Source organism: Erinaceus europaeus, chromosome 11 (assembly GCF_950295315.1).
Source record: "Erinaceus europaeus chromosome 11, mEriEur2.1, whole genome shotgun sequence".
Lineage (NCBI taxonomy): Eukaryota > Metazoa > Chordata > Mammalia > Eulipotyphla > Erinaceidae > Erinaceus > Erinaceus europaeus.
Window position 1 is genome coordinate 58,198,282 of NC_080172.1, and position 19,368 is coordinate 58,217,649.

Sequence of the window (19,368 nt, forward strand, 5' to 3'; positions counted from 1 at the left end):
ATCTTAAATCAACTTAGGTCACCACTCTGTACCAAGTAGGATAACCACTTCTGGTTACATTCAGAGTAACATGACTGATAAGACCCTGTATAATCTGGTTTCTCATAACCTCTCTATTGTCAAATCTTATCAATATTCCTTAGATACATTTTAATATAATCAAATGGGTTTACTTGCTGTTCCAGAATTGCCAAACGTACTTCTGTGTCAACCTTTTTTTTTTTTTTACCAGAGCACTGTTCAGTTCTGGCTTATGGTGGTGTGGGGGCTTTGGAGCCTAAGGCATGAGAGTTGGTTTGCATACCCATTATGTTACCTACCCTCCACCCTGTGTCAATCTTTTTATTTTATATTTTACCTGCATGGTCTCTGAACAAATTGCCACCTATCAGAAAGTTTTTTCTCATCACATAATGTGAAATAGCATAGTGAAGGAATCTTTCATCACTAAAACCCTAACATGTATAATTTCCCTAGTGATCATCTGCCATCATCAATGCCATAGGACCATTGTATTACTCTCTATTTGGAAAATTCAGAAGAGAATTCTCCTCAGAAGAGAAACAGAAAACAGAAGAGAAGTTCTAGCAGTGGGGGGAGAACATGGAGAATAATTATTCACGTAGTAATGACTAAGAATCTCCCAAACCTGGTTTAAAAAAAATATTCTCAGATTAAGAAAACACTAGGCCTCTTAATAATCCACAGAATGACAAATCACAACAGAATTACAAAATGACAAAAAAGAAAGAAAATACTGAAACTAAGGGGGTAAGTTTTATTTATTTTTAATGGAGCCAGGACCTTATATATGCACAATTTCACTGATCCCCAGGTCAACATTTTTTTATTCAGCTAGTGAGACAGACAAACCCACATACAGAGATGGACCCCATAATAATAGACCTTCATGAGCAGTGAAGCAGATATGCAGATATCTCTCTTTTTCTCTCCCTATCTCTCTCACCTTTGATTTCTCTCTGTCCTATCAAGAAAAAGAGAATTTTATAGACATGGCTTCCCTTCAGTCTCTTGTCAGAAATTTCACCATAATAGTTACACTGCGTAAAACTATACCTCCACAGCACTTACCACCATTTAACCTTGATATGAAAATAAAACTCTGTATTGCTTATTACCATAGCCCCAAAATCTAGAGTAGTATCACTTTCTTAGTATGCACTGGAGCTAAAGGTCACTAAAATGTGTATTTATTTGTTCATTACTTAAATTTTACAGGTCCTGTCAAAAGGATATTCTACAAAGATAATACAAGGTAGGGGAAAAAGGAATTTATTCCTTTCAGTTCACCTCTAGCTTCGGATAGTGTTTGACTAGTTATATAACTCTTCACCCTGGCAGTAGCCACAGATCACAGGTTACAGTTACACACACACACACACACACACACACACACACACACACACACACTTCCCAAATAAGCCTAATCATCAAGTACCTCAGAGATAGGAAGCACTAGCAAAATATCCACTCCACAGATGTTGGGACCCCCGCTCTGAGAGAACCCTTCAAAGGTCTCCTAAAAGTAATGGAAGCGGAGCCTCAAGCCACTGCAATGTAATGATCCTGACATTTTCCCACTGCTCTCACAGCCCCAAGGTGGTAGGTGTTTCCTGTAGTTGCACCCTCCCAAGATACCACAGTTTTCTCTTTTTGTCTTTTTGGTCCCCCATTAGGCAGACACAGCTTAGGCAAGAAAAAAGGAGAAAATCCACCTAGTTGTCAAGAAATGAAAATTCATCAGAAGCAATCAAAAGGAAGCCATAGGAAAAGTCTATTCTAAATCTCTATCAAAAGTTCTTAGGCCTAAACTGAAATCATGAGCTTAACCACAATGATACACTGACAGCCTGACTTAGTGACCTTTGGCTCCAATGCATACTAAACTGCTTTAAGAGGCAACCAGATTGATACAGAGGTTAATTCCTAGTTCCAAAATGTAAAAATTTCTAGAAAGTTTAATGCTTTTAATAAGTCTGGGAAGTGGCAGATAAAGCTTTGGACTCTCAAGCATGAGGTTCCAAGTTCAACACTTGACATTGCATATTGTATATGCTAGAGTGATGGTTCTACATATATTCATATTCATATTCATTCTCATTCTCTCTCTCTCTCTCTCTCTCTCTCTCTCCCTCCCTCTCTCCCCCTCCCTCCCCAACCCAGGAGTTTGTAATCGATTAAGTGTTAGACTCTCAAGTATGAGGTCCCAAGTTTGATAACTAGCATCACAAGTACCAGAGTACTGCTCTGGTTCTCTCCTTCTTTCTCACAAATAAATAGGTCATTTAAAAAATGCTTTTAGGAATGAGTGCAGCCCAGAATGTTCCTAGCTATAACTATGGATGCAAGTTCAGACCGACAGGGATGCAGAGGTTCCTGTGCTTACATGGACCCTAGGTCAGATTGATGAGGGTTTACAGTTAATGGCATTTGTTTACTTTTCCCATATTTGGGAGCTACTCTCTGCCTTAATCCAGCTTTCTAGTCCTATTCTCAACTCTGACACCATCTTCCCAGACAATACGTTCAGCCCACCTGCATGTTAGCTGTCAGGCTCAGGCAAAAATTAGTAAAAAGTTATGGGCCCCTTGAAATATAACTAAAATAGATTTCCTAGCTTTTTCTAAAATGGAGACCCCAAATCTCATTGCTATATTCTTACCCTTTAGGTTCCTGATTATTAAACAATTTGTTCTGCTTTTTATCTTAATGCTTTTCAGTCAATTGCAGATGCTACCATGATGCCAACCTGACCTCCCTAGGCAGAAAACCTATGTGTCCAATTTGCCTGAGCCCTAACCCACTAGGGAAGGATAGAAACAAGCTGGGAGGCAGGGGTAGATAGTATAATGGTTATGCAAAGAGACTTTCATGCCTGAGGCTCCAAAGTCCCAGGTTCAATCCCCAACACCACCATGAACTGTAACAAGGCAGTGCTCTGGTATTAAAAAAATGTTAATAATGTTGACAAGATTGTAAGATAAGATTTCCTATAATTCCATATAGTTCCCACTACCAGAGTTTCATATTCCATTCCCTCCACTGGAAGTTTCCCTATTCTTTATCCCTCTGGGAATATAGACCAGGATCATTATGGGGTACAGAAAGTGGGAGGTCTGGCTTCTGTAATTGCTTCTCCACTGGACATGAGCATTGGCAGGTAGATCCATACTCCCAGACTGTTTCTATCTTTCACTGGTGGGGCTCTAGAAAGGTGGGGATCTAGGACACACTGGTGAGGCCCTCTGCCCAGAGAAGTCAGGGTGGCATCATGTTAGCACCTGCAACTTGGTGGCTGAAAAGTATTGAAATAAAGCAGAACAAACTATTTTGGAAAAAGCTAGAAAGTCTATTTTAGGTATATTTCAAGGGGTCTATAACTACTACTTTTTGCCCGAGTCCAATATTTAACATGCATATGGGCTAAAGGTATTGTCTGAGAAGATGGTGTCAGAGTTGGAAATGGGACTAAAAAGCTGGATCAAGGCAGAGAGTACCTCCCAAATATAGAAAAAATATATAAATACTGTTAACTATAAACCCTATCAGTCTGATCTGGGGCCCATTAATAATGGTCACTACCAGGCCACCCCATCATCTGGGAATCCTGGGATTCCCACTAGATATGATAGTCCTAGACCTCTATAACAGATCCCTCTCTCCACCATCACTGGGCATCTCCATCAGGAACAACATAGTGGACCCTCTTGTGGGCCTCTATAGGACCTTGCCTTCAATGTAGGGAATGTCCTACTCTCCGAAGGGAGGCTTGGTCAACATATTCTGCCACTCAAAGAAGACAGTTCCTAAAATGAGTGCAGCCCAGAATGTTCCTAAAAATGACCAAAAAATGTGAGCTCAGACCTATAGAGGAATGCAGAGGTTACACAGGTTCCAGTGCTCAATATGAATAGAGTGGCTGTTTTTGAACATCCTCCAGGCAGGAGACTGGGCTAAAGTTTTCAGGATTAGCTTCTCTAGCCTCCAGCAATCATTTCTCCCATTCTCTTCGCCCCAAAGGAGGATGGGTAGTACCACTTAACAATTATGCGCAAAATTCTAGAAAATAAGACTAGGTCTAATTATGAAGGCTCACCACAGCTGTACCAAATCATTAAATCCTTGAAAAATATACACAATATTTATAGTTTATGGATTCCTTTATTTCTCTCTGTTTTTTAAGGAATTTGTTTATTTATTTATTTATTCATGAGAAGGACAGGAGGAGAGAGACAAAGAACCGGACATTACTCCAGAACATGTGCTGCCAGGGATTGAACTCGAGATCTCATGGTTGAGAATCCAATGCTTTATTTACTACACCACCTCCCAGACCACACTTCCTTTATCTCTCACTCAGCATATTTTCCTTGATTATTGCTTTAACACATCACCTCAAATGATAAAAGCAAGAAAAGTAAAAGAAAGTTGGTAGGAATGGATGTGTTTTTTAAGCAAAAAGTAAAATAATAATTCCAAAATGAGAAAGAGAATATAGGGAGTCAGGCAGTAGCACAGTGGGTTAAGTGCATGTGGCACAAAGCGCAAGGACCAGAGTAAGGATCCTGGTTCGAGCCCCCAGCTCCCCACCTGCAGGGGAGTTGCTTCACAGGTGGTAAAGCAGGTCTGCAGGTGTCTATCTTTCTCTCCCTCTCTGTTTTCCCCTCCTCTCTCCATTTCTCTCTGTTCTACCTAACAACATCAACAATAACAATAATAATTACAAAGCAACAAGGATAACCAAAGGGAATAAATAAATATTTTTTTTAAAAAAGAAAGAGAATATACTGCTTTAAAATTCTTATATGATTTTAACATGTAAGGCAGTGAGTTTTGCAGGCAATAGTAGAAATTAACAGTTATATGCTCACCACACTGAAATCGAGGTTGTCTTCAATCCATTTTTGTCCATCTCGGAATTCATCATGAAGTCCCATGATATAAAGGGTATCCAAAGCATCTACGATGGTAGCACCCATCTGTGAACTTCCTATATTTGGCGGAAGAAAAATACTATTTTAAAAGATGACCTTTAGCAGGGGGTGGTATGAATGGCATAGCACTGTCTTGAGCTCATTTTGCCCTCTTTCTTCACTCTCCCACAAATAAGTAAGAACTGGGCTCAGGAGGTAGTTCAGAGGTAGAATGAATGTCTTAAGTGCATGAGGTCCTGAGTTCAATTCCCAAAAAAACAAATAAAAGAAAAAAAATGGGACATCATAAATGGCAGAACAGTTCTCTGTTCATTTTCTCTCATCCTCTCTGCCAATAAATTGTCTTTTATTTAAAATATGCTCTTTAGTAGCAATTGGTAGCACACTGAGTTGAGAGCATATAGTACAATGAGCAAGGACCAGGATGCAATTCCACAGTCTCCACCCGTAGGCAAAAGTTTTATGAGCAGTGAAGCAGTGTCGCAGGTGTCTTTCTCTTTCCCTATCTACACCCCTTCAGTTTTTCTCTGTATGCAATAACAAAATAAAAAATAACAAAAAGTATTCCATGGGACAGGACTTTGGCAATACTCCTTCATTAATCAGGAAAGGATCCACGTGAGACCCTGAACTCTGAACCCCAATAATTTTAGCAGTTACAGCATGGCAGGGTGAACCTTGCTGGTTCCCTTGCTTATGTAGGGAAAGGCGCCTTCCTCAATAAGATCACTCAGCCTTCTAAACCTAGTGCTGCAATAAGATTCTGAACGTCAATTACTATGGCAAGTATAACATGACAAGCTGAGATTCTTCCCCTTCTTTTCTTTTTTCTTTTTTTATTTCTTTATTGGGGGATTAATGTTTTACATTCAACAGTAAATACAACAGTTTGTACATGCATAACATTTCCCAGTTTTCCATATAATACAACCCCCACTAGGTCCTCTGTCATCCTTCTTGGATCTGTATTCTCCCCACCCACCCACCCCAGTCTTTTACATTGGTGCAATATGCCAATTCCAGTTCAGGTTCTACTTGTGCTTTCTTTTCTGATCTTGTTTTTCAACTTCTGTTTGAGAGTGAGATCATCCCACATTCATCTTCTGTTTCTGGCTTATTTCATTTAACATGAATTTTTCAAGGTCCATATAAGATCTGCTGAAAATGGTGAAGTCACCATTTTTTATAGCAGAGTGGTGAGACTCTTCCCCTTCTTAAAAGCAGGGAAGTCTGTCATCAGAGCAAGTCACCTACAAGAGCAGATATCCCTGGCCCATGGCAAGGAATTACAGGAGGAATTTGGGACAAGAGTTGAACTCAGGCAGAGGTCCAGTCACAACAGGCAAGAGAAGAGACAGGAACTTCAAGTCTAGGCTGTTCATCTACACCAAAGAATGGTGACAAAAAAAAAAAGAAAACCTTAATAGATCAACCCTTTCTACCACAGAAAAAAAAAGTCATCTCCAAAACTAGAAGACTCCTCCTAGGAAAAAAGTTCCTAAAGAAAAGGTTTGGTGTCCAAACACCACTAATTTCACCTGCTCTATTCCTACCTTTGGGCTCCTGTTTATTAAACAATTTGTCCTACTTTATGTCTTACCACCTTTCAACCTCCAAGTTGCAGACACTACTATGATACCGTCCTGACTTCCCTTGGTAGACGACCCCACCAGTGTGTCCTGAAGTCTCACCTCTCCAGACCCCTGTCCCACTAAAGATAGAAACAGGCTGGGGGTATGGATCGACCTGACAATGCCCATGTCCAGCGGAGAAACAATTACAGAACCAAGAACTCTCATCTTCTGCACCTCAGAAAGAATTTTGGTCCATACTCCCAGAGGGATAAAGAATAGGGAAGTTTCCAATAAAGGGGATGGGATACAGAATTCTGGTGGTGGGAACTGTATGGAATTATACCCCTGCTATCTTACAATATTGTTAATCATTACTAAATCACTAGTAATAATAATAATAAAACAAATAATAAAAAAGAAAAGTGGGGGCTGGGCAGTAGTGTAGCAGGTTAAGTGCACATGGCACAAAGTCCAAGGACTGGCTTAAGGAACCTGGTTCAAGCTCCCAGATCCCCACCTGCAGGGGGGGGGGGTCACCTCATGAGTGGTGAAACAGGTCTGTCTCTCTTGATTTCTCTTCTCTGTTCTATCCAACATCAGCAATAACAATATCAACAATGATAAACAAGGGCAACAAAAGGGGAAAAAATAGCCTCCAGTAGCAGTAGATTCATAGTACAGGCACCAAGCCTTAGTGATAACCCTGGAGGCAAAAAAAATCAAATAAGAAAAAATAAGTAAATAAATAGAAAAAGTGTGGTGACTTACTCTTATCATGCATGGTTATAAAAATATGTATCTGTGAATTCTTATAATTTCATAAAATTCTGTTAAATCATTAACTTAAAAAAAGATGGGGAAGGGATGGGATATGGAACCCTGGTGGTAGGAATTGTAACCCCTTATCCTATAGCCTTGTTAAAATCACTTTAAAAAAAAAAAAAGGAAGGGGAGACCTAAATCCTCAGAATGGATAAAAAAAAAAACTTCTCAGAAATGGGAACACTGAAATGGGAAGCCTAATAGGGAATATTTGAACATATTAGTAAAACAAGAAAGGAACTGCAGGGGTAAACGTATTTTTTCACCAGAGTATTTACATCTAGATGTTTATGGTAATCTGTTATAATTTTGTATTTTTGCAATATCTGTTATAACTTTCCCTCTATCATTTTTTATTATTTTTTCTTTGTTTTGGTTGTTATTGGGTCTTCAGCTACAGGCCAACTTTTTCATATAGAAAGACTGAGGTGAAAAGACAGAGACACCACCATAGTGAGGATACCCTCAGTGCAGCAGGGACCAGGACAGAATTTGAGTCATGTCCATGACAAAGCAAGCACACTATCTAATGAGCTATCTTGCTAGCCCTATTTTTTATTCTTTTAATAACAATTTCCTCTTTCTTTTCTTTTAGTAAGCCTAGCTAAAGGACTGACAAATTTGCTTATTCCTTCAAAGAGCTAGCTCATGGGCTTATCCTTCATATCATTTGTTTTCTATTTCATTTATTTTGTTCTAATTTTTATTATTCCTCTTCCTTCTACTGACTTTTCTCCTTTGTTCCACTTTTTCTTTCCTTAAACATAAAGTCAGGTATTTGACATTTCTTTATTGATGTGGGCCACAACCTAAAAGCCTGAAATAATCTTTTCAGTATTTTTCTTTTCTGACAGAAAACCACCAAGCAACAAGTCATAAGAAAATTCACAACATTAAAAAATTCTTCCCGGGATCGGGTGGTGGTGCACCTGGTTGAGTGCACACATTACAGTGCGTAAGGACTCAGGTTCAAGGCCCCAGTCCCCACCTGCAGAAGAAAGCTTTTTTTCTCATAAGTGGTGAGGCAGGGCTGCAGGTGTCTCTGTCTTTTTCTCTATCACCCCCTTCCCTCTCAATTTCTGGCTGTTTCTAGCCAATAAATAGATAAAGATTAAAAAAAAAATTCTTCCCACTGTGTCATGAAGAAAAATTCTGCGGACCAAGTAATGCTTGAGCGCACGTTACAGGACACAAGAACCCGGGTTCAAGCCCCAAGTCCCCACCTGCAGGTGGGAAGCTTCACAAGTGGTGAAGCAAGTCTCAGGTGTCTATCTCTGTTCCTCTCTATCTCCCCCTTTCCTCTCGCTTTCTGGCTGTCTCTATCCAATAAATAAATAAAGATAATAAAAATAAAGAGTGTCAATGCTCTTGGAAAAAAATAATGCTGCTAACTTGGATAATGTCCCATCAAAAGCATTTGAAATACAGGAAAGAAGTGAAGACTAGGGCTCATAGGATAACTCACTTGGATAATGCTTTTGTTTTTGTCATGTGCACAACCCAGATTCAAAACCAACCCCCACCGCAGTGAAGAGAGTCTCAGTGTTGAGATGTCTATCTCCATCTCTATCTTCTTACCTGAAATAGTTAAACATGAAGCAGTGAAGCCCCAATAACAAAAATAAATAAATAAATATTATAAAAATGATCATTCTCCAGAGTTATTTTTGGGGTAAGTAAAAGTTGTATATTAGTTGACTTATCTATTTATTTCTATTAGAAAGAAGCAAGGGTGGAGGAGGGGAGAAAGACCACAGCACTTAAGCTTCCTTCAAAAAGCTTGGGGCTGGGCTCAAACCTGAGCCAAACACATGGCAAAAAAAGCACTCTATCTAAGTGAGTTATTTGCCAGCCTGATATGTGTGTGTGTGTGTGTCTATGTGTACCCCAATTAGCCATTCCCATTTTTTATTATTATTTTCATGATAGACCCCTAAGTTTTAGTTGAACATATGGCTATTTCATTCCTTCCTTAGCTTTCATTACAGTGATTGTGCTAATATGACTACTTTCTAATTTACAACAGAAGGCAAAAAAATATTGTGGCGTCTTTCTTAAATGTGGCTAAAGAAAAAGCATTATGTGCTCTTTCCCTCAGCTGTTTTATTATCATGCTTGCAAAGTGGATGTTTTATCTTTGAAATTTGTAACTAAAGCTATAGATAATGGAGAAAAAGGCTGGAGGGAACTTGGTTTCCTGCTTCAGTAAGTACCATATCACTGCATGTAATGTACCTACATAATTTGTTGGCTCCTTTGCAAATTCTGCTGTGCGTCTGTCCTGATCTCCAAAGTAGGCAAACTGTTCCTCCCAACTCAATCATTTTTGCTCCTACCCTTTCACTTACTACTTCAAGATCTAACTTACTCTTTCAAAGTTAAAAGCATGAGTTGAAATGAGAGGTAAAAGTTTTACACAAGTTGGATTCTACTGCACAGTGCTAACTTTTAATCCCACTAAACCACCTAGTACAGTGTCGTTCTCATGGTATATGCACAGCACTACTGAGATCGCCTTTCCTCTCCATGCTCAAAATACATCAGGATTAGTACTGAACTGATGAAAAATAACTGCAAAAGTAGAGACTGAAAATGATTCCAGTATCAAATTTAGAGATAAGGGTTTCAAATACTTAAATGACTAAAGCACCTGTATATAAACTTAAAAAAAAAAATTAGTATACATCTGTGTATTCCAAAATTACTGTAACTAAATCTTAACTGGAACATACAGGAAAAATGCTTATCGAATTATTTCTAAAAAATAACCAGGCTTTAGAAGGTGATTAAGCAGTCTTATCTTGTTTTTAAAATGGAGATAGGAAATGAAGATAATGATTAGAAAAAATAACCTTACCAAATATATTAGTGGAGTGTCCTTTCCTTGCAATAGGTCTGAGTTCATTATGACCCCAGCCATATATCCTATAGTTATCCCAGGCATGTTTCATCATCTAGGAAAAGAAAACATTACAATCCACCAGTTTATATTAGTCACAGACTATTATCTCTACATTTCATGTAGTTTAGAGATTTTATTACTATACTCTTACACATTCTCCTATATCTCCTGTATTAGTATATTATCCTCTTAACATACAATTCTATTAATAAAGAGAAAAATGATGTGCAACAGGCAAGTTATTTTTATTGAGAAGATAATTGGTATTTTTTCTTTTCTTTTTTTTTTTTAATTATTGGGGAATTAATGTTTTACAACAGTAAGTACAATAGTTTGTACATGTATAACATTCCCCAGTTTCCCATATAACAATACAACCCCCACTAGGTCTTCTGAATCCTTCTTGGACCTGTATTCTCCCCACCCACCCACCCACTCCAGAGTCTTTTACTTTGGTGTGATACTGGTATCTTTTATTAATTGGTATTCTTTTTTTTAGGAACTGCAGGTACTTTTGAGAATAGCTTCCATTCCTTCACAATTACAACTGTCATGGCAAAGATGCACACTATTCATGGCAAAGATGCACACTATTCAAGTGAGCTATTTTGCCAGCCTGACTTAGTATGTATATGTGTGTCTAACCAATAACCATTCTTCCCCACCCCCATCTCTCACTCTCTCTCATCAACCCCTAAGTTTTAATTGAACATATGGTTATCTCATTCCTTAGCTTTCATTATAGTGATTGCGCTGATATGACTCTGGGTTTCTAATTCAGTACATGTAGTCTCTGTAAGTCTGCTGTAGTACAAAAGAAGTCCTAGATGATACAGAAACAAATGGGATTGGCTATATTACAGTTAAACCTTTTTTAAAATGTTGTATTGCAATATCACTTTAATTTTTAAAAGTGAAAGAAATAAAACATTTTAAAAAACAAAGAAAGGTTTACAAGGAAAAGTTACTTTAAAAATATATACTTATTCCTGATAAACTGTCAAAGCTCTGAAGTAACAAAGAACTTTTAGGACAAAATGTGTGTAGAAGAAATATCAATCTTAGTTATCATGGAAAATATAATGGCTTAGTAAAATTATCTTAGAAATACTTAGAGAAGATAGTTTATCATGTTCTTTAGTGTGTTCAAGTAATGAGAGTCTTTATATACCAGGATCTGCTTTGGACAATAAAGAGACTAGCCTCACAATTGTTGATTGACAACTTTAAAGCAATTCCTTCTTGGAAAGAACAGTTAATGGTAATAATCTTCATTTTAAAAAATAAAGACAGATGACAAAATTTGGCCCAGACGATGTAGTTTGCTAATCTGACCTAGACAAAATGATTATCTGTGATTCAAGTAGAGGCTATCAAGTTATCTTATGAATATTGTTATAGGCACTGTGAAGCAAAGAGACACTCTCATTTTGCAATCTCAAAATCTAAGTAACATAATCCTAAAGTTGGTGGGACCTAAATCTTTCTTGATATGGAAAAACTAAATAACAAAAGAGACAAGCGTGTATTATTGATAACATCTACAGATTTGGAATGAAGCAAGCTTAAAGTTCCAGTTTTATATCAATTACTTTAAACTGAGTTTCTTACAACCCAGGAAGTTCTAAGCTACACAATAGCAACATACTTAATTAAATATCAGCTGTATTATTTAATAGTAGACTGTGGTGTTCCAAAAACCTGTTGATCTAACAGAACATTAAAGCATTTCTCAACTTGTTTTTTTCTTTTCTTTCGTTTTTCTTTTTTGTTCTTCCCAGCAGCATTACTTAGACACCCAAACCAGGTAAAGACATTATAAGGAAAATCAAAGACGAAATTACTTTTTAAATTAACAGTATGTAAAAAATACATAACAAAATGACCTAGCACAATTTAACCCCAAATATAAAGCTGATTTAATATTCAAGAGTCAAACAAAACAATTCACTTTGTCAACAGAATTAAAGGAGAAAATCATACCCATTTTTATAGCTACAGGCAAAATATTCAACAATATTCAACAGCTTTTCAGGATAAAAACTCAGTAGATTGCAACTATATAGGAGCATGCTCAGCCTGGTGCAAAGAATCTTCAAATAACATACTGCTAGCATACTGCCTGGTAACAAGCCTAAATTCTTAACACTTTAAGTTGAGGACAAATTAAACAAGTGATATCTCTTGGGGGGGTGTTGTTTGTTTTCTTTTTTAAATTATTTTTATTTGCTTATTATTGGATAGAGAGAGATATACACAGAGAGAGAAATTGAAAGGGGAGGGGGAAAGAGAGATAAGGGAGAGGGAGAGGGAGAGAAAAAGGAAGAGGGAGAGGGAGGGAGAGAGAGAGAGAGAGACCGACCTGTAGCCCTCCAGCCCTGCTTCACCACTCAACAGGTGGGGACCAGGGGCTTGAACCTGGATCCTTGTACACTGTAGTGTGTAGTCTTAACCAGGTGTGCCATTGCCTGGCCCGTTTCTTTTCTTTCTTTACTATACTCGCCTGTAGTTAAAACAACTTTACTATCTTAAGCCACAAAACTCATCTCCACATATATTTTCTGGCCCCACAGTCTTCCAATGTATACAATGAGTTTTTCCTATAATTATCACATTACCAAATTGAACTTTGATTTTCTCTGATGTTAACACCTGGTCTGATGGATCTGTTTTGTTTTGTTTCTTGGCCTTTGTGTATCAAATACTTAGTTTCAAATCATATGTGAATTTCAAAACTTGTCTTTCTTTTTATTTCTTTATTGGGGAATTAATGTTTTGCATTCATCAGTAAATACAATAGTTTGTATATGCATAACATTTCCCAGTTTTCCATATAACAATACAACCCCCACTAGGTCCTCTGTCATCCTCCTTGGATCTGTATTCTCCCCACCCACCTACCCCAGAGTCTTTTACTTTGGTGCAATTCAAAACTTGTCTTAATATAATCGAAAACATCATATAAAGAACCAGGACTATTTTATTCTCTGGCACATCCTCCTTGAAGATCTCTATCTTCCTATTATAATTTGGACTGTGTCTCCCAGCAGAAGCATCCTGTTGTCTTGCTAACAATTATTTTATTTGCATTCTTCAATAATGATCTTAGAAATTCAAAGGAATTTCATATTTAATTACTTTTCCTAGAACCTTTATTTTCTCAGGTTTACTATTTGTGTTTCAATGCAAAAACAACAGGAAGCAAAAGGATAATGGAAATGCATTCTTGAAAATGTTTTTTTCATGGTCCCTCCAGTTTGCAGGAATATTCTTTCTTATTTCCAAGATCATTGTTGGAGATGATGTGTCACTGTGTACAATCATAGTATTTTACTTAGTACCATCTTTTTTCCATAAACTTTTAGGATTTGTTTCTTAAGACTAGTTTTCTAAAATTTCAGTAAGAGGTTTGTTTTCTTCTTATGCATTAGGTGCCTTTCAATCTGGAAACTCAAATCTTTTTATTTTAGTCAATTTTCTTGAAATACGTCCTTTACTTCTTCCCCCTCTTTTCTGCTCGTTCTCTTTCTAAAACAACTATTTCATTAATTTGTTAGAGGGTCTGAGTCCTTTCATTTTTCTCATTGTCTTACTCTTTTGCCCTACTGAATGATTTTTATTATTAGTTTCAATTTATCATATCTTTAATTTACAAGAGCTCTCACTTATTCTCTAAGTATTCCTTTTCATAACTTACTGTTCTCATTTCATGAATTCAATTTTTGTCTCTTCAAGAATGCTAATTCTTCTCTGATACAGCTTCTGTGTCCCCTGTGTTCTTTCTGTATCCTCTAGATTCCTTTCTTTCACTGGTATTACCTGTTTTTCTTAGGTGAGAATTTTTCTTTACAGGTATGGTGGTACTTGGTTTGCTCTTTATATTAAGAGGGAAACACTAACAAGGTAATCCAAAGTTATCAGTAAACAAGCAAAGCTTGACTGAATTTCATTTTTAGGGAAATCAGGTGAAACTCAGAATGTTTCAATGAGAAACAAGATAGGTTTCATCTCTTGAGCCAATCAGTTTCTCATTTTTCTACTTACAGAATATAAATCTAGCTGCCAGAATTCTAAAGACCAGAATAGGAAAAATGGTCTCAATATTCAGAATGTATTTTCCACTTAAATATCCTCTATTACAATTGTTATCATTTTTTTTTTAAGAATGGTCTCTGTATTTTTCCCTCTATCATATCTGGTACTACGAAAATTCAGATCTTTAATTTATTCCTCCAGAAAAGTTTCTGCTAAGGAAGATAGCACAGTAGTTAGCTTGCAAAGGCTAGAGAATTGAACTAACACAAAGAGCTCCCTTTAAAACTTTCAAATAATCATTTTACAACTTTAGGTCATATCCCCATCTTTGAAGCTAAAGGTACCTCTAAGATTAATACTTTCAGATGGTCAGTCAGTAATTTATATAACTGCCTGTTCTTCCCCTGGTGGCTTACATTTCAACTTCCTTTGCTTGCTAAGTGAGTAACCATGTTTTACAGGAGGCTACACAGTAATTCTTCAATGCAGGCTTGTATGGTCTAAACCATCTATTCATATTTCAAAGAAAGGTTTGCCTAATTCAAATCTCAAAATAACCTTTAGAAGACTGGGCCACCACACACCTGGTTAAGTGCACAAATTACCATGACCAAGGACCTGGTTTAGAACTTACAGGGAGGACATTTCACAAGCAGTGAAGTTGGCCTGCAGGTCTTGGGGGTCTCAGTCTCTCTCTCTCCCCTGCCCCCGTCCCCGTCCTCCTCTCAATTTCTATTTGTCCTATCTAATAAAAATAAGAAAAGAAAAGCAAACAAGAATAAATGACCACCGGGAGCAGTGGATTTGTAGTGCTGGCACTGAGCCCCAGCAATAACCCTGGTATCAAGGAGAGAGAGAGAAAGAAAAGGAAGGGAGGGAGGGAGGGAGGGAGGGAGGGAGGGAGGGAGGAAGGAAGGAAGGGAAGGAGGGAGGGAGGGAAGGAGGAGGGGAGGAGGGGAGGAGGAGAGGAGAGGAGGAGGGGAGAAGGGAGGAGGAAGGAAGGAAAGGTGGGGAGGAGAAAGGGAGGGAGGGGAAAGAATAAATACACTCCAAAACTTCACTATCCTATTTGTTGGGGTTACTTTACTTATTTAGTTAGGTGATGAGAGGAGAGAGGGAAAGGAGAGAGAAAGAGAGAAGCAGAGCATCACTGTGGCAGATGCAGCACTGGGGGCCAAACTCAGAACCTCACACATGTAAGTCCTGTGCTCTATCACTATACCACTTCCCTGGCTCATTCCACTCTCCAAATTGTTAAAGAAGTGTCTTTGTTTAAAGTCTTCAACCACGCCAGATAATTTATGTGACCAATATGATTTATTGGTAGAGGATGGAGCTTGGGTCACAGTAACAGCCTACCCTTTAGAGGAAATGGATGGAAAACTAAGGTCAATCAATTCTACATAATGAACCATGAACCTCCAATAAGCTACAAGTAGCCTCTGGGCCCTCTAAATACATACTGTTATCTATCAAGTTAATTATATACATGAGAAACTCTTTATTAATAAATTCCAATGCCATTAAAAAAGAGAGACAGGTCAGGCATCTGAAAAAAAAATTACCAACTTCTTTCTAACATGGTTTCTTTCAAATGAAAGACCTTAGACAGTCTGTACATGAAGCGGAGATGATGTAAAACCAGAGTTGTATTTTTATTCCATCAAACTCTTACAATAATTCATAAAACTAAGCTTAAAATATCTATCAAATTGTCCATATTTTTTTTCTAAAATATATCTCCAGATACTGAACTAGTTGGTATAGACTCATTATCTTATTTTATCACAACTAGCCCCTTAGAAATATTGATTCTACTATATTCTGAAAAAGCCACCCCCAAGCAGGTGGTACAACTGCAAACTCCAACCAGAATTAGCAGAAGTTCCAATTAGCAAAGTTGAGCTGAAATGTTACTTACTACATTTTTCCCATCTCTGTGTAATTCCTAGAATAATAAATCAAAGAATTTCTGAAATCAGTCCTCCCTCACTTTTTGATTCACTGACACTCTTCAGAAGAAAAAACATTTTGAGGTAGGGGTAGATAGCCTAATGGTTATGCAAAAAGACTCTCATGCCTGAGGCTCCGAAGTCTTACCTTCAATCCCCTGCATCACCAAAACCAGAGCTGAGCAATGCTCTGGTAAAAATAAATAAATAAATAAATGTAAATAAATAAAGGGGGATAGGGTAGTGATGTACCTAGTAGAGCACATATGTTACAATGTACATGAACCTGGGGTTCAAGCCCCTGGTTTCCACCTATAGGGAAAAAGCTTTGCAAGTGGTGAAGCAGGGCTACAGGTGTCTCTCTTTCTCTATCTCCCCCTCCTACCCTCTCGGTATCTGGCTGTCTCTATCCAGTAAATACTAATAGTTAATAAATAAACAAAACAAAATAAATAAAAATAGAAAGACTGCATCTTGATCTGCACTATGGTTGAGGGGTATCATGACATGTTCTTTAAAAGATGGGAGGTAGAATGCTAACTCTCCAGAAACTTGTTTATAAGATTTGCCTAAAGTATCTAGGAGAGTCCCTTGCAACAAAACATTTGAAATTTTCTTATTCACTGATCAATTATTTATGGATCTATACTACATTATTTATACAGTGTTGAATATCAAAATATCTCTGATTAGAGCAATATAACCATACAAATTGTTTATCAACTATGTAAAGTGCCCAATAATCATATTTTAGCCAATATTAAGAAAGAGAGGGTTAAGCACAGGTGGCGAAAAGCACAAGGACCAGACTAAGGATCCTGGTTCGAGCCCCCAGCTCCCCACCTGCAGGGGAGTCGCTTCACAAGCAGTGAAGCAGGTCTGCAGGTGTCTTTCTCTCCCCCTCTCTGTCTTCCCCTCCTCTCTCCATTTCTTTCTGTCCTATCCAACAATGACAACATCAATAACAATAATAACTACAACAATAAAAAGCCAGCAAGGGCAACAAAAGGGAAAAATAAATAAATATAAAGAAAATAAAATTAAAAAAAAAAAAGGAAAGAAAGCGACAAGAATTCCGGTCCTTACTACCAATTCGGAAGTACACTACAACTACGACCCCAAAATAAACAAGATGAAGTAAGGTATGATGTCACAGATGTATGTATATGTATGTATAATTCCATTCCAGTCAAGTACAAGTCTACAGTCACTCCACAAATATTTGGCTTATTACCTCTTTAATTTTTTCCCTCTTCTCTCTTACATCATCATCTTCTGGGTCCCCACCACTTATTCCTATGAGGTTTGGTACAGGAATTGGTGGCAGTGTTTTTTTCTCTTTTGTCTTCATTTCTTGAACAATTTTATTTTTCTCTGTCTGGATTTCTGCTTGTATTTCCTCTCTTGACTTTTTTAATTTTTCTTTTGCTTCTTCAAGGGCCTTCTCATGATCAGCTCGAATTTTATTTCTCAAACGTTCTTCTTCTTCCCTGTAAGAGGAAAAAAGGAAACCAGTAAGAATGACCTTAAGACTGTCTAGTCTTTTAACATAAAACTTTAAAGTCTGCTCCACCACAGACTGAAAATTTCCATCCACTGGTACTTTCTACCCCTGCTAAAAAGAGAACAGTCAAATACTTATATGGAGGAGAGAGAAAATGAAAAATAGAATAAAGTATCAAAGAAGAGACAAAAATATAACCACAAGGTCAAGGAAATAAGCTGGGAAAGGGTGGGGGACTTTTATTTATTATCTCCTACACAGTACACCATATTCTTGTAAAACTTTCAAAATTCAGACAGATCATAAGAGTCCTTGAATAGGGTAATGATTCCCAACTGATCTGGGCAAGATTAATTAAAATTCTTTTGAGTCCTTGTTAAGGAGACTCCTACATCTATGTTCATAGCAACACAATTTGTAATAGACCAAAGTTGGAAGAAACCCAAATGTCCAATAACAGATCAGTGGCTAAGAAAGTTGTGGTATTTAAACACAATGGAATATTACTCAGTTGTTAACAATGACGAAGTCACCTTCTTTACCTCATCTTGGATGGAACTTAAAGCAATTATGTTAAGTGACATCAAGTCAAAAAGAAAATGAATACCAGATAATGTCACTTGGAAATGGGAATTTAAGAAACAAGAACAGAAAGGAGAAACACAAAGCAAAACATGGACTGGGTCTGATGTGTTGCACCAAAGCAAACAAAGCACTCTGGGAAATAAATGCAAGGAGGCAATTGGGAGGGGGTGGGTAGGAGCAGCAGCATGATGGAAAAGGACCTACGCTGGGGCTAAGACTATTTTGCAGACACCCATCATGACAAGATGAGAAATTTTACCCATATATTAGCAACATGTAAACCAATAATTGCAGTAAAATAATTTTTAAAAAGGAAAGAATCAGATTCCTGGGATTTAAGAAACAAATCAAGAGAAAAGATAGGGGCAAACAGAAATAAAATCTTATTTTATTTATTCAGACCGCAACTGAAATACTGGGTTGTTGGCAAAGTCACAGCACACTTTTGCCAAGAGAAACATAAAAAAATGCATCATGACTTTTCCAATAGCCCAATATAATATCTATGTTAGGCACCTTTACATATATTAGGTACATTCTGAACATGAAGACCATCTACCAAACAAAGATTTATGAAGAGCAATTCAGACTTCAGGCTAAACAACACAAATGTACTAAACCCAGACTAAATCTATGCCAAGGCATTATACAGTCATATTTCCAGTTATTCCTAACAATGCAACATGACAGTTTCCTATTTTCATTAACTATTTTTACTAATTGCTAGGTTTGTTTCTCCACAAGTGAAAAAAATATATATATGATAGCAATATGTATGTGTACATTTTTAAACTACACACTTAGAAGTTTTAAACTCGATTTTAGTACTCTACAGGAAAGTCTTGGTCTGCCTACTCCACTTCAGTTACTTCTGTAGGAAACACTGTTCAGCTGAGCTTACACTGTTACAGTATTATGCCAATCTTTATTCCAAGAAGTTTTTAGAGTTTATAAATGTATTTGTGTTTTGCCCCTCAAAACAGAGTTGTTACAAAATCAGTGAGTACACCTATCACTTCAGAATAAACAGATTCTTTTT

General features: G+C 37.3%; 1 protein-coding gene across 2 annotated transcripts in view; it reads right to left on the reverse strand.

Moving 5' to 3' along the window:
- Positions 1–19,368, reverse strand: part of MAN1A2 (mannosidase alpha class 1A member 2) — a 154,337-nt gene that overhangs the window by 101,398 nt on the left and 33,571 nt on the right. For both annotated transcript variants that reach the window (XR_009552576.1, XM_007525496.3), the window contains exons 2-4: positions 17,475–17,730; positions 10,209–10,305; positions 4,893–5,011 (exon numbers count right to left, since the gene is read on the reverse strand). Coding sequence is in view for 1 of the 2 variants with exons in the window: in XM_007525496.3 (XP_007525558.1) it covers positions 4,893–5,011; positions 10,209–10,305; positions 17,475–17,730 (472 nt within the window). In the remaining variant the exon portion in view is untranslated. The remainder of the gene's footprint in view (positions 1–4,892; positions 5,012–10,208; positions 10,306–17,474; positions 17,731–19,368) is intronic.